This window comes from Prionailurus viverrinus, chromosome C1 (genome assembly GCF_022837055.1).
Source record: "Prionailurus viverrinus isolate Anna chromosome C1, UM_Priviv_1.0, whole genome shotgun sequence".
In the NCBI taxonomy this organism is placed as follows: Eukaryota; Metazoa; Chordata; class Mammalia; order Carnivora; family Felidae; genus Prionailurus; species Prionailurus viverrinus.
This window is the reverse complement of record NC_062568.1, coordinates 29,309,715-29,329,319: the sequence shown is the minus strand read 5'-3', so window position 1 is coordinate 29,329,319 and position 19,605 is coordinate 29,309,715. Positions and strand designations below refer to the sequence as shown.

The window sequence follows — 19,605 nt, the reverse complement described above, 5'->3', positions numbered from 1 at the left end:
CATTCCAGTTAGATTTAAATCAAGGTAGTCACGTGACCATACTGTTAAGTCAGAATGCAAAATTATTGGACTACATTCACCAAGCACTATTCTTACCTGTAACTGGACCACTAGCTGAAGTAATGGGTGGAAGGAAGATTCCTGTTACTGGCTTGGATATTGAAGGGTTCTGTTCCACTTGAAAAGTGATACCTTCCTCTTCATCCTCTTCTAAATCTGAGAGGTGATAGATGGCATCCTTGGGCAATTGGGTAAAGCCTTTAGTGATGACACCTGGTCGTGGGTCAAGAATGGTTCCTAAATTTGGTTGAGCAAGCTGCTGCCAGTGGTGCAAAGTTTGTGATCCTGAACGTGCAAGGCCAACAAACAAACAAACAAACAAAACAACAAGGCATGTTTTAAATTTCCCAACAAGTATTCAATCTTGACACAGAGGCTAAAATTATAATGTGTGAAATATTAAGGCTAACAATAAAACTACTTATTCGGTCTTAATGTTTTGGTAAAATTTGTATGAAGTTCTCTGTGGAAGACTGACAAGATGCTAAAGGTATGAACAATAATCTTTCAATTTCAAAAGTTAACTTTAAAAAGGACACCTAAAGCAGGGGTGAAAAAGTCAAGGCAGCACCCTTGATAGGAACTAGGATGCTGAGGTAGTGATGAGAAAGAAGATATGCACCTCAGAGGTGGGGCTGTATTTTCCCAGGTGAACAAAAATCAATACTTTCTTGGCTTGAAACTACGCTTATGAACTTTGAAGTCAAAAGCCAGGCTCCTACATTAAAAGACACCTGAATTCCAGTGTTTTGTTTTATTTTTTGTATTCTTCCCCATCCTGCTCATGACTCTCCTTTCCCCAGGCTCTTCAGGCAGAGTAGGAAAGTGAAGGAGATGCTAAAAGGAAGATATATCCCTATGGTTCTTATCTATGAACTCTGGCAAATGACCATCCCAAGCACCTGCACGAGATGCAATGTCTAATTATGTCACTACAGACATTTCATCCTAAGGGGGCAACTCTGACAAATACCTGAACTGATCATTAATGAATAAAACTAACTTATAGAACCTTTGAGTTTGAGGGTTCCTTATAGATTACCAACTCAAAATTTTGTCTAATGCAGACTCTTTTATGATAATAACAGAATCATTTGAAGGTAATCAATATTCCATAAAACAAATTTATTTTCAATTCAAATTCTATCTTAGGAGAGAACAAAAACTGAAAAGAAATTAGCAAAAACTGGAAAAACAAAACCATGCAACCCAGACACACACATCTCTAAGTAAATGACACTTCCTGGGTAAGGAACTCTTTTTTTGAATAGAAAGGTAGAGATAAAGTATTACACCTATATTATTTTCATTTATTTATTATATCCCGTTTGTTTTACCATGAAAACTGCCGTCAATGATATTTCTTAGCTAAGGACAAAAGAAAAGACTGCTCTTTCTCCATCACATTTATATTAAAAAAATACTGATGAATTTTGATGGGAGAATGCAGATCTCTGCCCACACTTTTTCCACAAAGTACTATAATACACTGTCACACAAATGAGGTTTAGGGATAATAAAAGTATCTCTTGTACATAGTCTTCTTATAATTACAATACAAGGTTTAATTCCAGGAAAAGGAAAGGCTAATAACCAACAGGGCTTACAAATGGCCCTTATTGATTTATTACCTTCAAGGGGCTTGACAATTTGTAATTTCTCAGGCATAAAACCTCGAAGGCAACTGGCACTGCTGAGGTCTGTGATCTCTGACTGGTCGGTGCACAGAGAGGCAAGGCTCTCTGTGGGGGTGCCACAGCCACTAACCCCTTCTTTCTGGTCAGCCAGAACCTGGATCTTCCGTTCCCATTCTTCAGCAAAGAACTGCTTCTCACTTAAGTAGTTCTGTCGCCGCAGACTAAGGCGATGCAGTGCTGTAGCCAAATCACTATCTTCAGAGGGTCCTGGTTGACCCAGCTTCTGAATGTTCCTGTGGGAAAATCATTTACTGACTAGATCTGTAAGGGTAAGGTTGAGAAGCACAACCTAGACTTCTCTTTTCTACAATAGTGAATGTTTAAGAAACTGATTAAATTCAAAGCATTTTTTTCCTAGATATCAAAGTGTTTTTCTTAGGTGTCAATAATACAGAAATAATAACAATAAACCAAAATCACTAATACTACATGTCATTTTTTATGGATCATTTCAGGCAACTTCAGATAAATAAAAACATACTGGTTATTATGTGGTGTTTAGTAATTTTTCTATTTCACTTAAATTTTTTTTGGAGTACAATTAACATACAATGTTACAGTAGTTTCAGGTGTATAATATATTGATTTGAGAACTATAAACATTACTCAATGCTCACTATGATAAGTATAGTCACTTAACTTATGAAACTACGGATATGACTATATAAATTGAGTTCAGGTAGCCAGAAAAATAAACATTATCCCATTGCATTGAATCTATAAAACCATTGATTGCAAGAGGTACCATTATCTTATGTACTACTAAGAAAGAAAAAATGCAACCCATTAAACTATGACATGCCATTAACTGCAAAACAAACAATTTCAAAATATAAAATGTGAAAAAATTTGCTTTAGGCCATGTAATCCTCCACGAATATTGTAGAACATTTAAAAAAAACCCAAGATTTGTAAATACTATATTTTCATAGTTCTGTAAACACATTTGTTCCTTTTCCATATTTTTGAAATCGGAGGTATCTAACAATTGATATCAAAAGAAAGAGTAGCAAGCCAAACTGTAGTTGCTCCTGGCTACTCTATGTGAATTCACAGAGATCTGATTGTTGATCTCTTCCTAAGGTAACTATGATCAATGACACAGTATTGACACACAAAGCTACTATAGGTACAAACTGAAATACAATAGAAAACCCAGGATGAGAAATCTTTCTTTCTTTCTTTCTTTTGAAACACAAATATTTTTATTTTTGAACCAAAGTGTATCCATGGACCAAATCTGTAGTTTACAGAAATGTGACCCTACAACAGTGTGATGTGACCAATACCTTCATGTGGAGTGACCCTGGGCAACCTACATAGTGAGTTGAGCCTCACTTCCCTCAACTGTAAATTGAAAAGGTATAGTGCCTACACTACAGGGTTGTTGACAGTATTAAATAAGATTTAGCTCCTAGTCCACAATGAGGATTCAATAATGGTAAAAACACCACCACTACCACCACCACCACTACTACTACTGATAGCAGCTAATACTTGTTGGGTATTTGGTATGTCCTAGGATAGATTTCTGCATTAGGAAGATTTCTCTCAGGTACAAAATACCTATCTTTCGAAAGCCTTCAGGCGACTTTCCAGTAGTGCTGTTTAATTTCTAGTTATTTATAATTCAATAAGATGAATTAATGAAAGCTGGAAAAAGTCTAAGTTTAAACAAATAGGAAGTTAAGAGCAACCTACTTTTCCTCAATAGGTATTCAAGTTTATTGTTTATCCTAAAGGCACCAAAGCAGTTGAGATTATGAGCATGGGTTATGAGAAAGTGTCACTGATGCTATGCATAAACTGCCAATGACCAAACAGATTCAAAAAAATCTGACTTAGAACATGAAGATTTAGATTCAAACTTTGCCACACTGAAGAAGAAAGTAGTAAAGAATTTTACGCTTCAATGCAACTTCTGTTTTGAATATACTTAATTAAATGTAGCCTTTTTACTCCAAAAACTTTTATGAAGTCAATGATCTGTCTTACAAATAATGCTATTGGGCATCATTACTGACATGCTATCTGTCTTACAAATTACTGACAAATTACATCATTACTGACATGATCTGTCTTACAAATAATGCTATTGGGCATGAAAACTGGCAGTTCCAGAAATTCCTTGGAATAGCACAGAACAATGCTGGAATATAAGTATGAGCATCTGGTATGTCAATGCCATAAGAAATACACGATAACTGCCATGATCTATATCTCTTACTCTGAAACCTCTTCTGAGTTGCCCCCCTGGTTGAGGAGGGTTTTGTCCTCTGTTTGTTGCAAACCAGACTCAAAAGGTTTTGCTGTCATGATGACACTTGAACGGTTGGACCCTGGAATGGGCTGCAGAGCTGGGAATGGGATAGAGCGGCCCCGTGTGTCATTGGCAACCTTGACAGTATCAAATACCCGTTTCTGTTGGGCTCTGTCAAAAAAGAAGTAGTATTCATTATTGCCACTGTCTACCACTGGAGTGCTTTAGAAAAGAGACACGCGTGTACAATTCATTGAAAATAAAACTACCCCGACTAGCCTCTAAATTTTAAGAGAAATTATTGGAAAATAAGCTTCAGAACAAGAGAACACTCTCACAAATGTGAGCACTATTGAGCCTTGGGGCTCAATTGGTTAAATGTCTGACTCTTCATTTCAGCTCAGGTCATGATCTCATGGTTCGTGAGACTGATCCCCACATCGGACTCTGCACTGGCAGTACAGAGCCTGCTTGGGATTCTCTCTCCCTCTCTCTCTCTCTCTCTCTCTCTCTCTCTGCCTCTCCCCTGCTTGCCTGCTCTCTCTCTAATAAATAAACATTTAAAAAATATGTAAAAAAACCCCAAATGTCAGCACTATGAGAAAAAAACTGAATACTAAGCAGATTTACAACTGAATTCTCAAAATACCTATCACTTTGGATTGTGGCTTCTTTTTAATTCCATCCCAGTGCCTGGGTAACAATACATGTGATTGTACTTACTTTTGTTTGAAGAGAGAAGATTCCTCATCCAAACTCAACTTTTTACGCATGGTCCCCTCAATCTCAGCTGCCAGGGATTCCTAAGAAAAAGAGTGTGAGATTCCTATACTGATTATGTAAGAAGACAGTTAGGAGAAATGGGTTATCCTTACATGAATTAACAGAGTCTCCAGGGTCCAATACTTTTGGTGTTACAATAAAAGAAAACACAAGAAAATAGGCACAGGCCAAAATGCAAAGAAAAAAAAGAGGCATTTTGGAAATGTAACTTTTAAACAAGAACCAACTTCTTTTTCATGATATCTTTTTACAGGCGAGCAGTGGGAAAAACCAATATGATAAACAGAATATATTACCTACGTAGACACAAAAAACCAAAAGATCTGAACGGCTATAAACCAAGATGCCAATAATTCTCTGGAAGTCAGGATTTGACAGTATTTCACAATTTCTTTTTGCTTCTCTGTAATCTCTAACTTTTCTATAATAAACATGTATGGCTTTTATAATGTAGAAAAATCATTAAAGGAAAAATAAGCAAGTTTTCCTTTTCTCTGGTCAGAGATGAGGATTCAACTGGCATGAGTGCCATGCTCGGTGAGGCTGGGCTGACAATGGCTAGAATTGGAGATACTGGTGTGAACTCATGTTTTTAAATACATGTAGACAGATGAACATAAATATGGATTGGAACATAGATATGGATGTGTTTCAGTGGGTGTATGCATGAACATACATATATTTTCTAGCTCTATCTGCTGAGAGGGACTAGAAGTAATGATACTCTAGTGGCAATAGACACACAGGACCCAGATCTTGAATTCTAAATATCATTCCTCATTAAAACTAACCAGACCTCCTTGGAGAAATGGTTGACTCCAGGACTGGGACAGGAAAAGGGCAAGATGAACTTAAAGGAGATCATGCTGGCCATATCTGGGACAATTTAAGTATCAAAATAAAAATTAGTAATAATGGACTGTAATCCATTGACTAAAATAGGAAGAGTCCATACGGACATAACTAAATGAACAAATGAATAAATAAATGAGACAGAAAGGTTCTGACAAAAAAATGTTGATTAATAAATGTTGAAAAAATGATGGAATTAGAAAATCACCATTTGGCAATCATCTTAGTAAAAACTGAGTCAGATATGAACCATCCCTAGGTGTTAAAATTAGCAGATAAAAGTTTGCTGAGAAAAACAGGATATTTAAATAGGTCTTAAAGTATCTTCCCACAAAATAGTAACTTTGATCACTTGGCTAAGGTAGCATCTGCCAATTTTCATCATTGTAAAGTTAATTAGCAACATTAATTTAATTAGTTATCAATTAACATTAACTTTAGAATAGAAAAAGTTGGCAGATACTACCTTAACTTAGTAAAGTTAATTTAACATCATCAGTAATGGGATAAATAGACAATGTGAGCCTCCTATTACAGTGTACTGAGAAGAACATGGCATTATTTCTGCCAAAAATAAATTGCCTGAATCTAATCATGAGGAAACATTAGACAAACCCAAACTGAGGACATGCTACAAAGGTAATGAAAGGCATGTAAAACAGGCCTTTTGAAACAACCAAATGCAACATATCCTTCAAAGGATATTGTTGGGACAACTGGTAAAATTTAAACTTAGGGCTCTGTGGATGAGATGATAGTATTGTATATCAATGACAGTTTTCTGACTTCGACGGCTGTAGCGTAGTTATATAGGAGTGTCCTTGTTTATGGTAGATACACACTGAAGTATTAGGAGTTAATAGGGTGTCTCTTACTGTTAAATGGTCCAGAAAAAATATAACAGAATGATACGGCAAATGTAGTAAAATGTTAAAAATTGGGGAATCTAGATGAAGGATATATGAGAGTTTTTGCACTATTTTTGTAGTATTAGTCTAAGTTTAAAATTACTTCAAAATAAAAAGTTAAAAACCAAAGTCTTGCTCCCATATTCTTCAAAAAATTACTATAATTTATAGTTTCAGTTTTTTAAAATATTCCACAGAATTGCTTATAAGTATTTACAAATTAGACTGTTAAAATAATTCTTTGAACCAATATTATAAATTCTGGCATAGACTCACAAGTTTTCATTAATCTCTTTAATTCAAATAATACTATATATTGATGAATTAAACAAACATGAATCCTGCCCTCATGGGGCTTACACTCTAACTAGCATGAAATATACCAAGAGACTTGAGATCTGTTGAAATAGGTTTTAGATGTTCAGAGTACTATTTGAATAAGTGGCATGTGGTGGGCCTAGGGTAAGGATGACCCAAGTTTAAGTAGCTCTATGGTACACAGACCTAAACCTAATTTCCTTAGGGTTCATCTCATATATTATAATAAACCCGGAAGGTCATCTATTAGAAGAAAGGCTATCATAAGTAAGAGTATTAAGGTAGATGTAAATATACAAATTAAAGCCTAAATGAATAAATGACTTCCAGAAACAAGGGCAGAAACAAATGTTCTCAAGATACTTTATACCACCAGAAATCACATCACTCTCAGGACAATCTAATCTTAAAAAGTTTCCTTAAATATGTAACATATTTCCCAGAAAAACTCACCCCAGAAAAAGCTCCATATGACTGTGAAAAGTAAAGATGAGCAGCAGGGCCAGATCTACTACGAAGTTCCTTTATTTCCTCTTGGGACTCATGTAACATTCCCAGACACTCCATATTCCTGTCTTGTAACTCATGCAGCTGAAAAAAAGGATGGTAATTAGTGTACTTCATTTCATTCTCAAAATGACAACAGGAAAATAAACCCCATTGGGATAAGTATTAATTTTATCCAGAGGGCTAGATAACCTCATGAAACAATTTCAATACAAAGACTCCAAAACAAACTAAGCAAGGAGAGTGTATACATATATATTTCAAGTCACCAGAATTAGGAATGTCTTGGCCAGAATTATACATAAATATGATTCCCGAAAAATCTGAAATGTAGCTGAAGTAATCATAATTATTGTCAATTCAATATTTAATGCTTCAAACCCTTAAAAAAACTTATAGAGGAAGAATAATAGCTATGGTCAAGTTAGGTTTAGTATAATGTTAGCTATGCATATTTTTAAATGTCACTCTGAAGTCTGTAAATGACAAGATCAAGCCTACAAAGTATTGTATATGATGCCAGGGTGGTCAATTATCCTAAACAAGTAGTTTCTTCTCCCTTATTTCAGAATCTTCTTTATAGTTAGATACATAAGCATGGTAAAAGAGTACACAATTTTCAGAGTATTTCTTCAAGTGTGGTGTGTGGAGTGGATCATGTAGATTCTAGACCCTTATTCTAAACCTACTCAATTGGAAACTTTTGGGGTCTGGTGCCTGGGAGTCTCTATTTAGGACTCATTCTGCCAGGTGATTCTTAACGTATGCCAGGGAACCACCAAATTGTATCTAATACATAGAATTTTTATTTGGATTGAAAGCAAAAGATTTTTGGTATTTCTTCTGACATATTTGCAAAAACACTTATTAGAAATTATTTTAAAAACTGTTGGGTTAAGGTAAACTGGTAAAAGGGTCACATATTCCTACAGAATCTTATATCTATTAATCAAGAAAGATGTCATGTTATTAGTTTTAGGGACAGAATTTTTAAATTGCTTTACTTCTTAGATCTCATAATTTAATCTCTTGCTATTTAAAATCCAGTAATTACCTTTAATCATTCTTACTCATGAAGATGAAACAAACTCTTCATTCTTCTCCCCACCATATTACACAAGATAAAGGAAGATTTGATTACCTCCATTGTCAGTTGTCTTTGGGCATCTTTGGAAGCTTGTAGGTGAAGTCTCAGTTCCTCCTTCTCAATCACATGCTAACAACAATTTAAAAGAGACAAGTGAAGCCTTTCCATATAAAGTACAGGCTACTCTCTTTTTTTTAAAGACATCTTTTTTTTTTTTTTTTTAACATTTATTTATTATTGAGAGACAGCAAGAGACAGACCGTGAGCAGGGGAGGGGCAGAGGGAGAGGGAGACACAGAATCTGAAGTAAGCTCCACGCTCTGAGCTGTCAGCACAGAGCCCGACGTGGGGCTCGAACTCACGAACCGCGAGATCACGACCTGAGATGAAGTCGGATGCTTAACCGACTGAGCTACCCAGGCGCCCCTTTTAAAGACATCTTAAGAGTGTCTGTCAGGGGTACGGTCTAGAGACCTATAAAAAGCTAACCCTTCAAAAGCCAAATGAGAGCAATAAAATGGGCAGAATACAAAATCTATTAAGGTATTCACAGGACAATGATCATTTGTCAATAATTCACATCACAACTTTCTAAGGAAAATCTAACCCCACCTGGCCACGAGAAATAGTAAGTTGAAAGTAGTTATTCATATTTCACGACACAGAAAGACTAGAACAGTAAATCAGATTAAAGCACTGTAAAGGGGTAGGGAGTGTGTTTATTTTGCTTAATGTATCTAGCACTTAGCGGAGTGCACGGTATGAGGCCAATGCTTAACAAACATCTGTTGAATGAATGAGTGAACCTACTTCTTTAACTTTATGCTGAAGATCAACAATTTGAGACAAGAGAGAGGAGATCTCTTCTTGGTACCGAATCAGTTCATCACTCTTCCCAGATAATTCTTCAGTCATTCTGGACATTTGAGCATTTGTTTCACCTGGGAAACAAAACAAAAACTTAAAAATTAATATAAATGTAGGGTAGGTGTTGTCAAACTATGGCTTGTAGGCTAAATCCTACTTTGTAACAAACACTGGACATTATGAATGGATTTTTCTTTAACATTAATTTAAAAAATAAACCCAGATAACCAAGTAGAGGAAAATAAAGGTCCTTCTGAAATAGGCTAATACTGAGAACTGAATAGGAGGCAATGAAGCTAAAAGAGGTGACTTGTAAAGGCAAGCAAGCTAAAAGTTTTGCCTCAATCTTTTTCTTTATGAGGGACAAGAAGGCTGAAAAGAGATAGGTGAATTATATATGTTTGCAAGTACCAAGGCATAATCTCATTTATGTCTTTCAGAACTCTTCAGAGACATCAATAAAATCTCATAAACAAAATTAAACTTAACAAATTTAACAAAGGAACATTTCAAATGCAACAGTCACAATCTGTTAAAGCTATGGAGATGTTTCTGTACAAGAGAGACTTTCTGGGATACCTAGCAAACTGCGTAAAGCCTCTGAAAATCCTTCTAGCCTAGCATTCTGACAGGCACATGAAATAGAACCTTTAGAATTCCATGCAGGAAGGAAATTTTGCATATAAAAATTCTGACATCAAACTCAAGTGGCAAAACTATTTCTCAGTGTTATATACAACTATTTTAAAATTGACAGAAGCTCTATAACAGTTCAAAGGATACTATAAGGAGGCAGGAGATTGGGATCTAAGCTCTTGGGAAAGTCATTTCCTTTTTGTTTCTTAAAGTATAAAATGTGAATAATGGAAGTGCTGATGGAGAAGATTCAACTGAAATTCTTTGTGGTTCTCAAAAATTCTTACTCTAAGGTATTACATTCTGACACCAACAGCCCAGACGAATTGGTATCATGTATCATATCTTCTCTTTCAACATAAAATGTTATAGATTTACAGAGAAATTATGTATCTTTCTCTAGTAAAGCCTACCTTTTTCTGATTTATTTTTAAAAATTATTTTAATTAATAATACATCAAACCAAAATATGTTCCTTCATAGACACATAGTTGGCACTCAATAAATACTCATTTAAGCCCTGGCTCTCCCACTTACAAGTTTTCTAACTTTGGCAAATCATAGTCTTTATAGGACTATTTCCCCATTGAAAAAATAAAAGCTTTGGCTATTTTCACTTTACCATGCTATAACTGATAGAAATACAGGCCTTTCTTTAACAGTGATGGAAATGTGAAATAAAACTATTTCTTAAAAGTACATATGGTATTTTGCTTAGAGTTGTGGGCTCAACATGATATTCCAAGACTGTCAGTAATTATTTAAAATTGTTTCTTGAGATGCCTCTACTGAAATCATTGATTTAACTTCTGAGTTGGTGAAATGCCATCAAAGAATTGCCCAAAAACTATGAAAGAAAACGCATTAATACATACGAAGTTCTTTAACACAGTCATTGACAAGTTGTTGTTCCTTCTCTTCATAGGTAATAGTTTCTGTCTTTATGTGACAAGCCTTCAAGAAAGAAAAAACTCAGTGTGTGATAATATCTTCCAATACTTTACAGTATTAACTTAAAAAACCTTTAATTCTCATCTGAAGATAAAAGTTCACCAGCTGAAAAGGAAAAATAAAACCCAAAAAGCTTTATCTAAAATAAAGATATGGGGGGGCACCGGGGTGGCTCAGTCAGTTAAGTGTCAGACTCTTGATTTCAGCTCAGGTCATGATCTCACAATCGTTGAGACTGAGCCCTGTGTTGGGCTCTGCACTGAGAATGGAGCCTGCTTGAGATTCTCTCTCTCTCTCTCTCTCTCTCTCTCTCTCTCTCTCTCTCTCTCTCTTCCTGACTGTCCCTTCCCCACTCATGTGTGCTCTCTCTTCCTCTCTCTAAAATAAAAAAAATAAAAATAAAGATATGGGACAGGATATGACAAACATCTCCCCCTCATTCCTCTCAGGATCTTTGCACATGCCTACTCATTCTCTCTGATGCCTCCCCTCCACCATACTTTTCTGCCTGGCTAATCCCTAGTTTCAGCTAAAATGTCATTTAAGTAGGACTTCGATTCTCCCCCATTACACAAGTTCAGGAAACCCTGTAATCTTCCAACATAGTTCTTATCACAGTTATAATTATTTAGTTATTTGTGTAAACTACCTAACATATATATTCTGTGCTGTGGCTTTCTCTATTTCATCTATCAGTTTGCTATTATCCAGCTGTCAATGAATGGGATCTAAGTGACAATGAAAGGCAAATACACATGCCTTTGCTATCACCTCCTAATTGGAATGTCAATAGCAAATCCTTAGTTATGCCATATTTTACCTCAATACATGGACCTAAATCTTACAGCCTTTAAGGTACAGGAAAGTGGGAATTCGGTTGAATGTACCTTGGATCGAAGAACCATATTCTCCTCTTCCAGTTCCTTGAGTTTTTCTTGTAGCATGTCCAACTGCAACAAACCTTGAGATAAGCTAAAGGACTCATTGAGCCGAAGAGGTGTAGAACAGCTGGAATCAGTTTCACTCTCTTCAGAGGCAATAGAGACAATTCGAAGTAATTCATCTTTCTTGGACAGCTCATGCTGCAGTTGATTAACCTGCACATCAAAGGGCTTGATTTACAAGATGTTCTTTATTTTGCATTATTTACATGTAATATAGCTTTTAATTCATGGAGCAATTGTTTCTTACCATAAAATAAAATTATAAAATCAGCTGGTAGATTTTATTGACTAAGGTAACAAGTGCTAAAAACAGAATAACGAACCTCACATACTTCCTAAGATATAATGTTAGAGCATTAACTCCACAAAGACAGCGTTTTCTGTACTAGGTGAAAAGCCAATTTTTATATTCTATATATATAGGAATGTAGGAGGAAATTTTCACATAAGATAATGATATATTCACAGTTAAAAACAAAACTGAAGAAGCTTTCAAGTGTCAGAATAGACCCCCTCCTTCAAATTCTCATCCTAAAGACTTACACTTTAAAGCTTTTAAGTATAAATCTGTGTGACTTCTAGAAATAGTTTTAGAAACTATTTTTAACACAAAGGCTCAAATGTTATTAAACATAATGGCATTTATAAAATATTAATGAAACCAAATAGTAACAAATTAAAGGAAATTTGAAAAGTAACCATTCAAGTTAATAATAAATTGGTTCTCACTAAAAAATATTTACTGCATGAAATAAATATATTTTCAAAATTTCCTTTTCTTCTTGTTTGGGTTTCTGAAAAAAGATGCTTCACTTGGGTATCTATTATTTAGGGTTATTTTTTCAAAATAAATTTAAGATAAGATCACACAGAAAGTCTACACAAAGGGATGAGGAAAAAGTGTTAGAATCTTAGCAGGGTGACACATGTATGATAGGTACTGAGCACAGTACCTATCATATTTTTTTTATACTGACTAAGGTAGAGTCACTTGAGTACTTCTCTGTACAGTAACATTTAATTTCTCTATTGGTTAGTTCAATGGCTGACAACAAAGTTAACATGTACTGGTGTTATTTATCTACCTATTGTTATCACTTCAGGGGCACCCAGAAAAATAAACTTTTCTATTGTCCAGTAACTAATTATTTCATGCTATAAATACTTGATCAAAGACTTACTTGATCAAAGGCTTGTCCCAGTTGCTCCTCCAGAGCTTCATTCTGCTCAGACAAGACATGGTTCCGTTTTAAGAGAGCTTGTCCAATTCGAGCAGCTAGTTCCAGATCACGATCCCTCTGTTAAAATACCAAATACATCTTTTGAGTACAAAAAAAATTTAAATGGCAGCTTAGAAATTCTGCAATTTTGTTCACTCACAAGGAATGTCCCAGAAAGCATCAAGATTCATTTTAATGTCCAGATACCACAAATAAACACAGGGCTTGACACACATATAGTGTTTAATACACACTGGTCAAATGGATGACGGCCATAGTAATAAATGCAAGAGGGCATTTTTCTTCTTGATATCAAGTGAGATTTATTTTATTTTTTAGAGAGAGCAAGCAGGAGAGAGGGGAAGAGGGAGAGAGAGAATCCCAAGCAGATTCCACACCCAGTAGGGAGCCCGATGTGGGGTTTGATCCCACGACCCTGGGATCATGACCTGAACTGAAATCAAGAGTCAGATGCTCAACTGACTGAACCCCCCAGGCACCCCTAAATCAAGTGAGCTTTACTGATCACCCTATTAATTACTCAAGAAACCCAACCTTTAAATTTATGATTTTGGGGAATTAAAAAATCAATACAGTCTTTAGAAAATGAGGATAGGGCCTGGCACACAGTGAAAGCCCAACAAATATTTGTTGAGCATTTGTCTATTAAACATGGTAATGACACAGTACATATGTTGAAAAAAGTTCCAATTATGGGAAAGCTTCTATGCATTCAGAGCCAGAGGCTTAGAGGAAAGCATAATCAAGAGCCCTACTGTCAACTGTTGCAAGAATGATAATGTGAGATAAAAGAGGGGATAGCAGACTAGAAATTTTGAGGTTACAGGTTCTGCTAAAACATAAAGAAGGGAGTCTAAAGAAGTTGGTGGTAATGATGCAGGGAGGCCTATAGAATAGCCAAGCAAACCAAGAGTTACTTGTCCTAAGCAGATGGTGATACTTAGCAAGGGTGTAGAATCCCATCTATGCGTTGGTGGTGAGGACTGTATCCTGTAGGATGAAAACTGTCAATATACATCTAGCTACCTTATATATGAGCATGGGTTCCACTTACATTAATCACTGTATACAGATAGAATTAAGCCTCTATCCTTTTGCTCTATAATACATGAAAAGAGGCAGATGAATTATCTCCAAATTTTCAAGGCCCAATGTATCTCATTTTCAATATAGGCTAAATGGCATACACAAAATCATTCTAGGGAGCTCGGGGGGAGAGGGAAAAAGGGTACTTTAAAGAGAAAGACAGTTTCAAGACCAACTGAAGTTGCAGTATAAGGAGATACCTCTAAGAACGCCATTTGGAAGAGATACACTATATATTAAAAATGTCACGGACAAAGTGAGCTCAAATAATAGTCCAAACTGAAAGTAAAAAAGGGAAGATGATGCAAACTGCTGGTATTGATTTGCAATGGAGCTGCTTCTTGAATGGGCTGCTCTGCTCCAGGGTAACAGAAGGAATTTATTAAAATAACAACAAACAAACAAAAAAACCCAAACACCATCAACTTTTTTTTTTTGATAGCTTTTCTAGAATTAGAAAGTCAGCATCATTATAATAGCAACAACAAAAATTAAACCCTCTGCCATGTCATAACAATAAACTTTAGGAACCATTCTACTTTGGAATGCCAGCTGTTCCATCTGTAACAACCTTATACAAAACAACCCAGAACAAAGACATCCTCCTTTTTCATTTGATGTGCAAACTTGATAGATGTTAAATGATCTTCAAGTTTTAGCTTTTTGTACTGGAGAAAGAAAAGTTATATTCTTACCTCTGCCAGGAGGTGTGTAACCATGTCGATGTCATTGTAAGTTTTGGTCATCTGCTCCACCCTGTCTGTGCCTAGAACTGAGACAGTTTAAAACAACTGTTTATAGGATTTAGAAACAACAGAGAATTTTAAATATTCATAATAGTTGAAAGATCACAACAACCACCACCACCACACCAGGCTTTTACAAAAGTGCCTTTCAGGAGATTAAAAATATGTGTGAAAATAGAAAATAGACACTCAGAAAACAGACCAATTATTACAAACAAAATACATATCATACAATGAATTAAAAAAGTATCAAATGATCATCAGGCAACCACTTCCTATCTCTTCCTCCCTCAGTAAGATTAGAACTTTGGTCCACTCACATTAGGGACTGTGGCCCTGAAGAATGGATTAAATCACCAATTATTTTATACCCTAATCTAAATTAAAGTTCCTGAGGGGTGACTTAGTGAGGGGTTATGCTATTACAAATGAATTTAATTAGAATTCTGATGTGATTATCTTCAATATCTATGATCATCTATCATGTGAGCTAAAATCAATAAACAAGGAATAGGACTTGTAGGACTTTTTATAGTTCTGTTATGAGGCATAATCCTTTTTAGTTTAATTAATGATAATCTCTATCGTATCTAGGTCTTTGCTATAAGATAAACTGTATAATACACTATTACTTGTATAATTTAAGTCCAGTAATTCTGCATTAAATTCAGGAACTGTCGATACATTGCATATTATAGCTCCAAAGAGAATGACAAATATGACCCCAATGATTCCACAGTCACAATAAGCAATACCTTTAAAAAACCCATTTTTTTAAATGTATATTTTATTCTTGAGAGAGACAGAGCACAAGCAGGAGAGGGGCAAAGAGAAAGGGAGACACAGAATCTGGAACAGGCTTCAGGCTCTGAGCTGTCAGCACAGAGCCCAATGCGAGGCTTGAACCCACAAACTGTGAGATCGTGACCTGAGCCGAAGTCGGATGGTTAACTGAGCCACCCAGGCACCCCAATAAGTGATACTTTTTTAAGCTAATGATGCTTAATAATAATAAAAAGAGATCTTATAATAAAAGAGAGATCTTTTCATTCTGGAGTGCATTACATGAAACAGATCTGTGTTTGATTTAGACTGATTTTACAATTAGTTTGCCTTGAAGTGTGAAAAAATAAGAGGCTTTAAAGAAGAAGTGCTGAATTTATGGATTTGAGTGAACTTGAATAAGTCACTTAACCCTTCCAAAATTCATATTCTGTATTTATAATATAGAGGTAATAACACTCATCTCACAAGGTCACTAGGAGAATGAAATACGATAATGTAATGAGCAGTATTAAAATACTATTAAGTGTTATACTACTGTTTACAGTTACTACTCTTAAACACATCTGGTATGTGTGAAATAGCTTTGATTTAAAATTTTCTGTAAATAATGCACTGTATTGGCAGCAGATACTATGATTTAAGTCACTTGTAGTTCCTTAGTCCCATCTTAACCTTGAGGTTGCCCAAAAGACACCATTAGACATGTTTTACTTTTATTTTAGCTTTTTATTTTTCTTCCTGGCAAAACTGCTTAAAATGAATCTGAGAACTACCTAGAGCTTAATTATTAATGACAGTTTTATTCTTAGGTAAAAGTAAAACAAAGTGCTAGATTGATAGTGATATGACATAGAAAACTAAAAAGATCTGGATAGAAACATTTTCACCCCACAAGGATTTATATTTACAAGTAGAAAAACTGGCTCTGTAATTTAACCACTGGGATATGGGAACAGGCCCACAGAATCTTCATAATTTACTTACAGTGTGAGGTCTCCTCTACTTCTGGCCTCAATAATAAGCTAAGGGAAAAAAAATCAAACCATATCTATGCTCTAAATTATTAACAGAAAACTAGCCAATGATTGCAAACCCAAATGTAATCCAGGGTGATAGGTCTATCTCTAGACTCTAATTTAATTGATTTAGAGGAGCCCCACAGCACACACAGTAAGTAAAAGATGCCCAGGTGTTCTGATGTGGAGTTAGCAATAAAAACTACCAATTCAGGAGTAACACTCCAAGCAAGAACTAGGAATCCTAGAGACTCAGTTAAAAAAGTTTTTATAAAACTAATTTAAACAATATATGACATAGTTTATGTTATATGATTGACCAGAGTTGAAGATAAAGTGGTAATTTTATTCTGAAGTAAAACCAGTAAGTTAAGGATGTAATAAAGAGCTATGAGCTACAAGTCACACATGAAGAAACAGGAAGAGAAAATGAAGGACACAGTAATACAGAAAAGAAATGTATAGAATAAAACATATTTTACTGAGGAGAAACTAATAATAGTGAGGATAATAATGGGGTGATAACAACTCCCATCTCACAAGGTCATAAGAAAAAAATTGGGTCTGCTCATTCTCAGTAATGGGCTCTGCACCATGCTGCTGTTTCTACCACAGTCCTACCAAGATCAGAAGACCTTTATCTGATGAAATACTGAGTATCCATCTGTGAATGCAAGTTACAAAACAACACAGATACCAATTTTGTTTTTAAATCGTGAGCATATCTTATACACATTGATATAGAAGACAGGCTGGAAGGATACACATTAGTGGTTATCTCTGGGTAGGGATTATGGTTGATCTCTTGTTTTCTTTCTTTTGCTAATTTTCCAAGAAGATAAATGTTATCTTTGCAATAAAAAAATAGCAGCTCTTATTCAGAGGTTTCAAAAAGCAAAAATGAATTTTCAAATGCCTAAATATTTATTATGGCGATGAAGTTAGATCATGCAACCAGGATTCTACAATTTTTGTTTTATTTTTATTTTTTTGGATTTTTAAAAAGTTTTTATTTATTCATTTTTGAGAGAGAGAGAGAGTGAGCGCGCAAGCAGGGGAGGGGCAGAGACAGAGGGAGACAGAGGATCCGAAGTGGGCTCTGCACCGCTGCACAGACAGCAGAGAGCCAGATGCGGGGCTCAAACTCACAAACCATGAGATCATGACGTGAACCAAAGGCAGACGCTTAGCTGACTGAGCCACCCAGGCGCCCCGCCAATTTTTGTCTTATGTGAAACAGTCTATATACACTACCGAGCCCCAAAGGCTGGGGGCCATCTCAATTACACAGAGCAGCTCAACTGATGTCAGTCACAAAGCATACAGAAACACAATGAATTCCTCTCTGCGGCCTTATCAGTTTTGTCTTGTCTTCTTTAACACAGTACTCCTGGTAGCTATGCCACTTGGGAAGATTCCAAAAGTAGGGCAAAGCTCTTAAGTTTACTCTTGGCATTTAGGCAACGCAACTAAATGTTTCCAAAGTGATAGACTAAATCTTCACTGCAATTCTTCGACTGAAAATGCAGAGCCAAGATGACTGATTTTATTATAATCAATCCTATTAAATCTTATTTTCCCTTTAGTTCTCAGCTGTTAAAATAAAAATGTTATGTGGTACAAAAATTAGCAATGTTCCTTTTTTCCAGACATGAAATTCCTAACTCTCTAAAAAAAAATTATACATTAGTGGGGATGATAAACATTTCTACTGAACAGTCTTGCAACTTGGTTTTATAAAAGTTAATTGACATTCAACATTTTTGGTATAATATTTGGAGAATTTAACATTCCTGAAAAAAATACTGGAGGGGGAATATACATAAGTCCTTTACCAATCCTTACTTTAAGTTCTAATTCTGCATAATTTCACATCAACCACCCAATCTCACATTTTTCAGGATGAGAAGGGCCAATGTTAATCTATTTCGGTATCTCTGTAATTCATATGAGATGGTGCTTGATATTTCTGTCAATGTTCCTTTTCAAGGTCTAAAGTTTTTACCACAATTACTGAAATTCAAAAAGACTCCAAGGGGTCCCTTGGTGGCTCAGTCAGTTGAGCATCCGACTCTTGATTTCGGCTCAGGTCATGATCCAAGTGTTGTGGGACTGAGCCCTGCATTAGGCTCCGTGCTGAACGCAGAGCCTGCTTGGGATTCTCTCTCTCTGTCCCTCTGCCCCTTTCCTCTGTTCATGTTCTCTCTCTCCCATAACTAACTAACTAACTAACTAACTAACTAACTAACTAACTAGACTTCTAATCTCTCCAACCCTCTCACAGCAAAAACTCTAAAACAAAACAACAAAAAGCAAAAATGAAATACACACCTCCCACATGGCATAGTAAAAGCTACAGAGCTCCCGATAAGTACAGACAGATCTTACAGTTTTAACCCCAAATAAACAACTGCTGCTCTTGGTGTATACTACAGATAATATTTCTGCAATACAAAAAACTGCCTTTAAAAGAACTGAGAACAAAGAGAAGGCATCTGATGATATGTACCACCTACGACAGCCTTTCTCAACAGGGTTCCAGGTGAGAATTAAGCCCTACTGATAATGATTTGAGTGAGACAATTTTCTCAATTCTTCCATGGATAATACTCAATAGATGTCTTGAGGCATATGAGTTAATCATTTTGTGGAAGTGGTTGAGAGTAAATGTAAATCTGCTAACTTCCATTATCTGACTTATGGTTAATGCTTCCCGAACATTATCAGTTATATTTCATTTCCTGACAGTATAGTCATTTTTTTTAAGTTCTGTGCTTTATTTTTTTTTAAGTTTTATTTATTTAAGTAATCTCTACAGCCCAAATGGGGCTCGAACTCATGACCCTGAGATCAAGAGTCT

The 19,605-nt window shown here is 35.6% G+C and overlaps 1 protein-coding gene across 5 annotated transcripts in view; it reads right to left on the bottom strand.

Moving 5' to 3' along the window:
* The window catches only part of TRAK2 (trafficking kinesin protein 2), a 66,300-nt gene that overhangs the window by 9,484 nt on the left and 37,211 nt on the right, over window positions 1–19,605 (bottom strand). For all 5 annotated transcript variants that reach the window (XM_047870630.1, XM_047870627.1, XM_047870626.1 and 2 more), the window contains 11 exons: window positions 14,893–14,969; window positions 13,052–13,168; window positions 11,814–12,023; window positions 10,851–10,929; window positions 9,283–9,413; window positions 8,527–8,601; window positions 7,332–7,469; window positions 4,741–4,820; window positions 3,985–4,188; window positions 1,692–1,990; window positions 97–345 (listed from right to left, as the gene is read on the bottom strand). In XM_047870630.1, coding sequence (XP_047726586.1) covers window positions 97–345; window positions 1,692–1,990; window positions 3,985–4,188; window positions 4,741–4,820; window positions 7,332–7,469; window positions 8,527–8,601; window positions 9,283–9,413; window positions 10,851–10,929; window positions 11,814–12,023; window positions 13,052–13,168; window positions 14,893–14,969 — 1,659 coding nt within the window. The remainder of the gene's footprint in view (window positions 1–96; window positions 346–1,691; window positions 1,991–3,984; window positions 4,189–4,740; window positions 4,821–7,331; window positions 7,470–8,526; window positions 8,602–9,282; window positions 9,414–10,850; window positions 10,930–11,813; window positions 12,024–13,051; window positions 13,169–14,892; window positions 14,970–19,605) is intronic.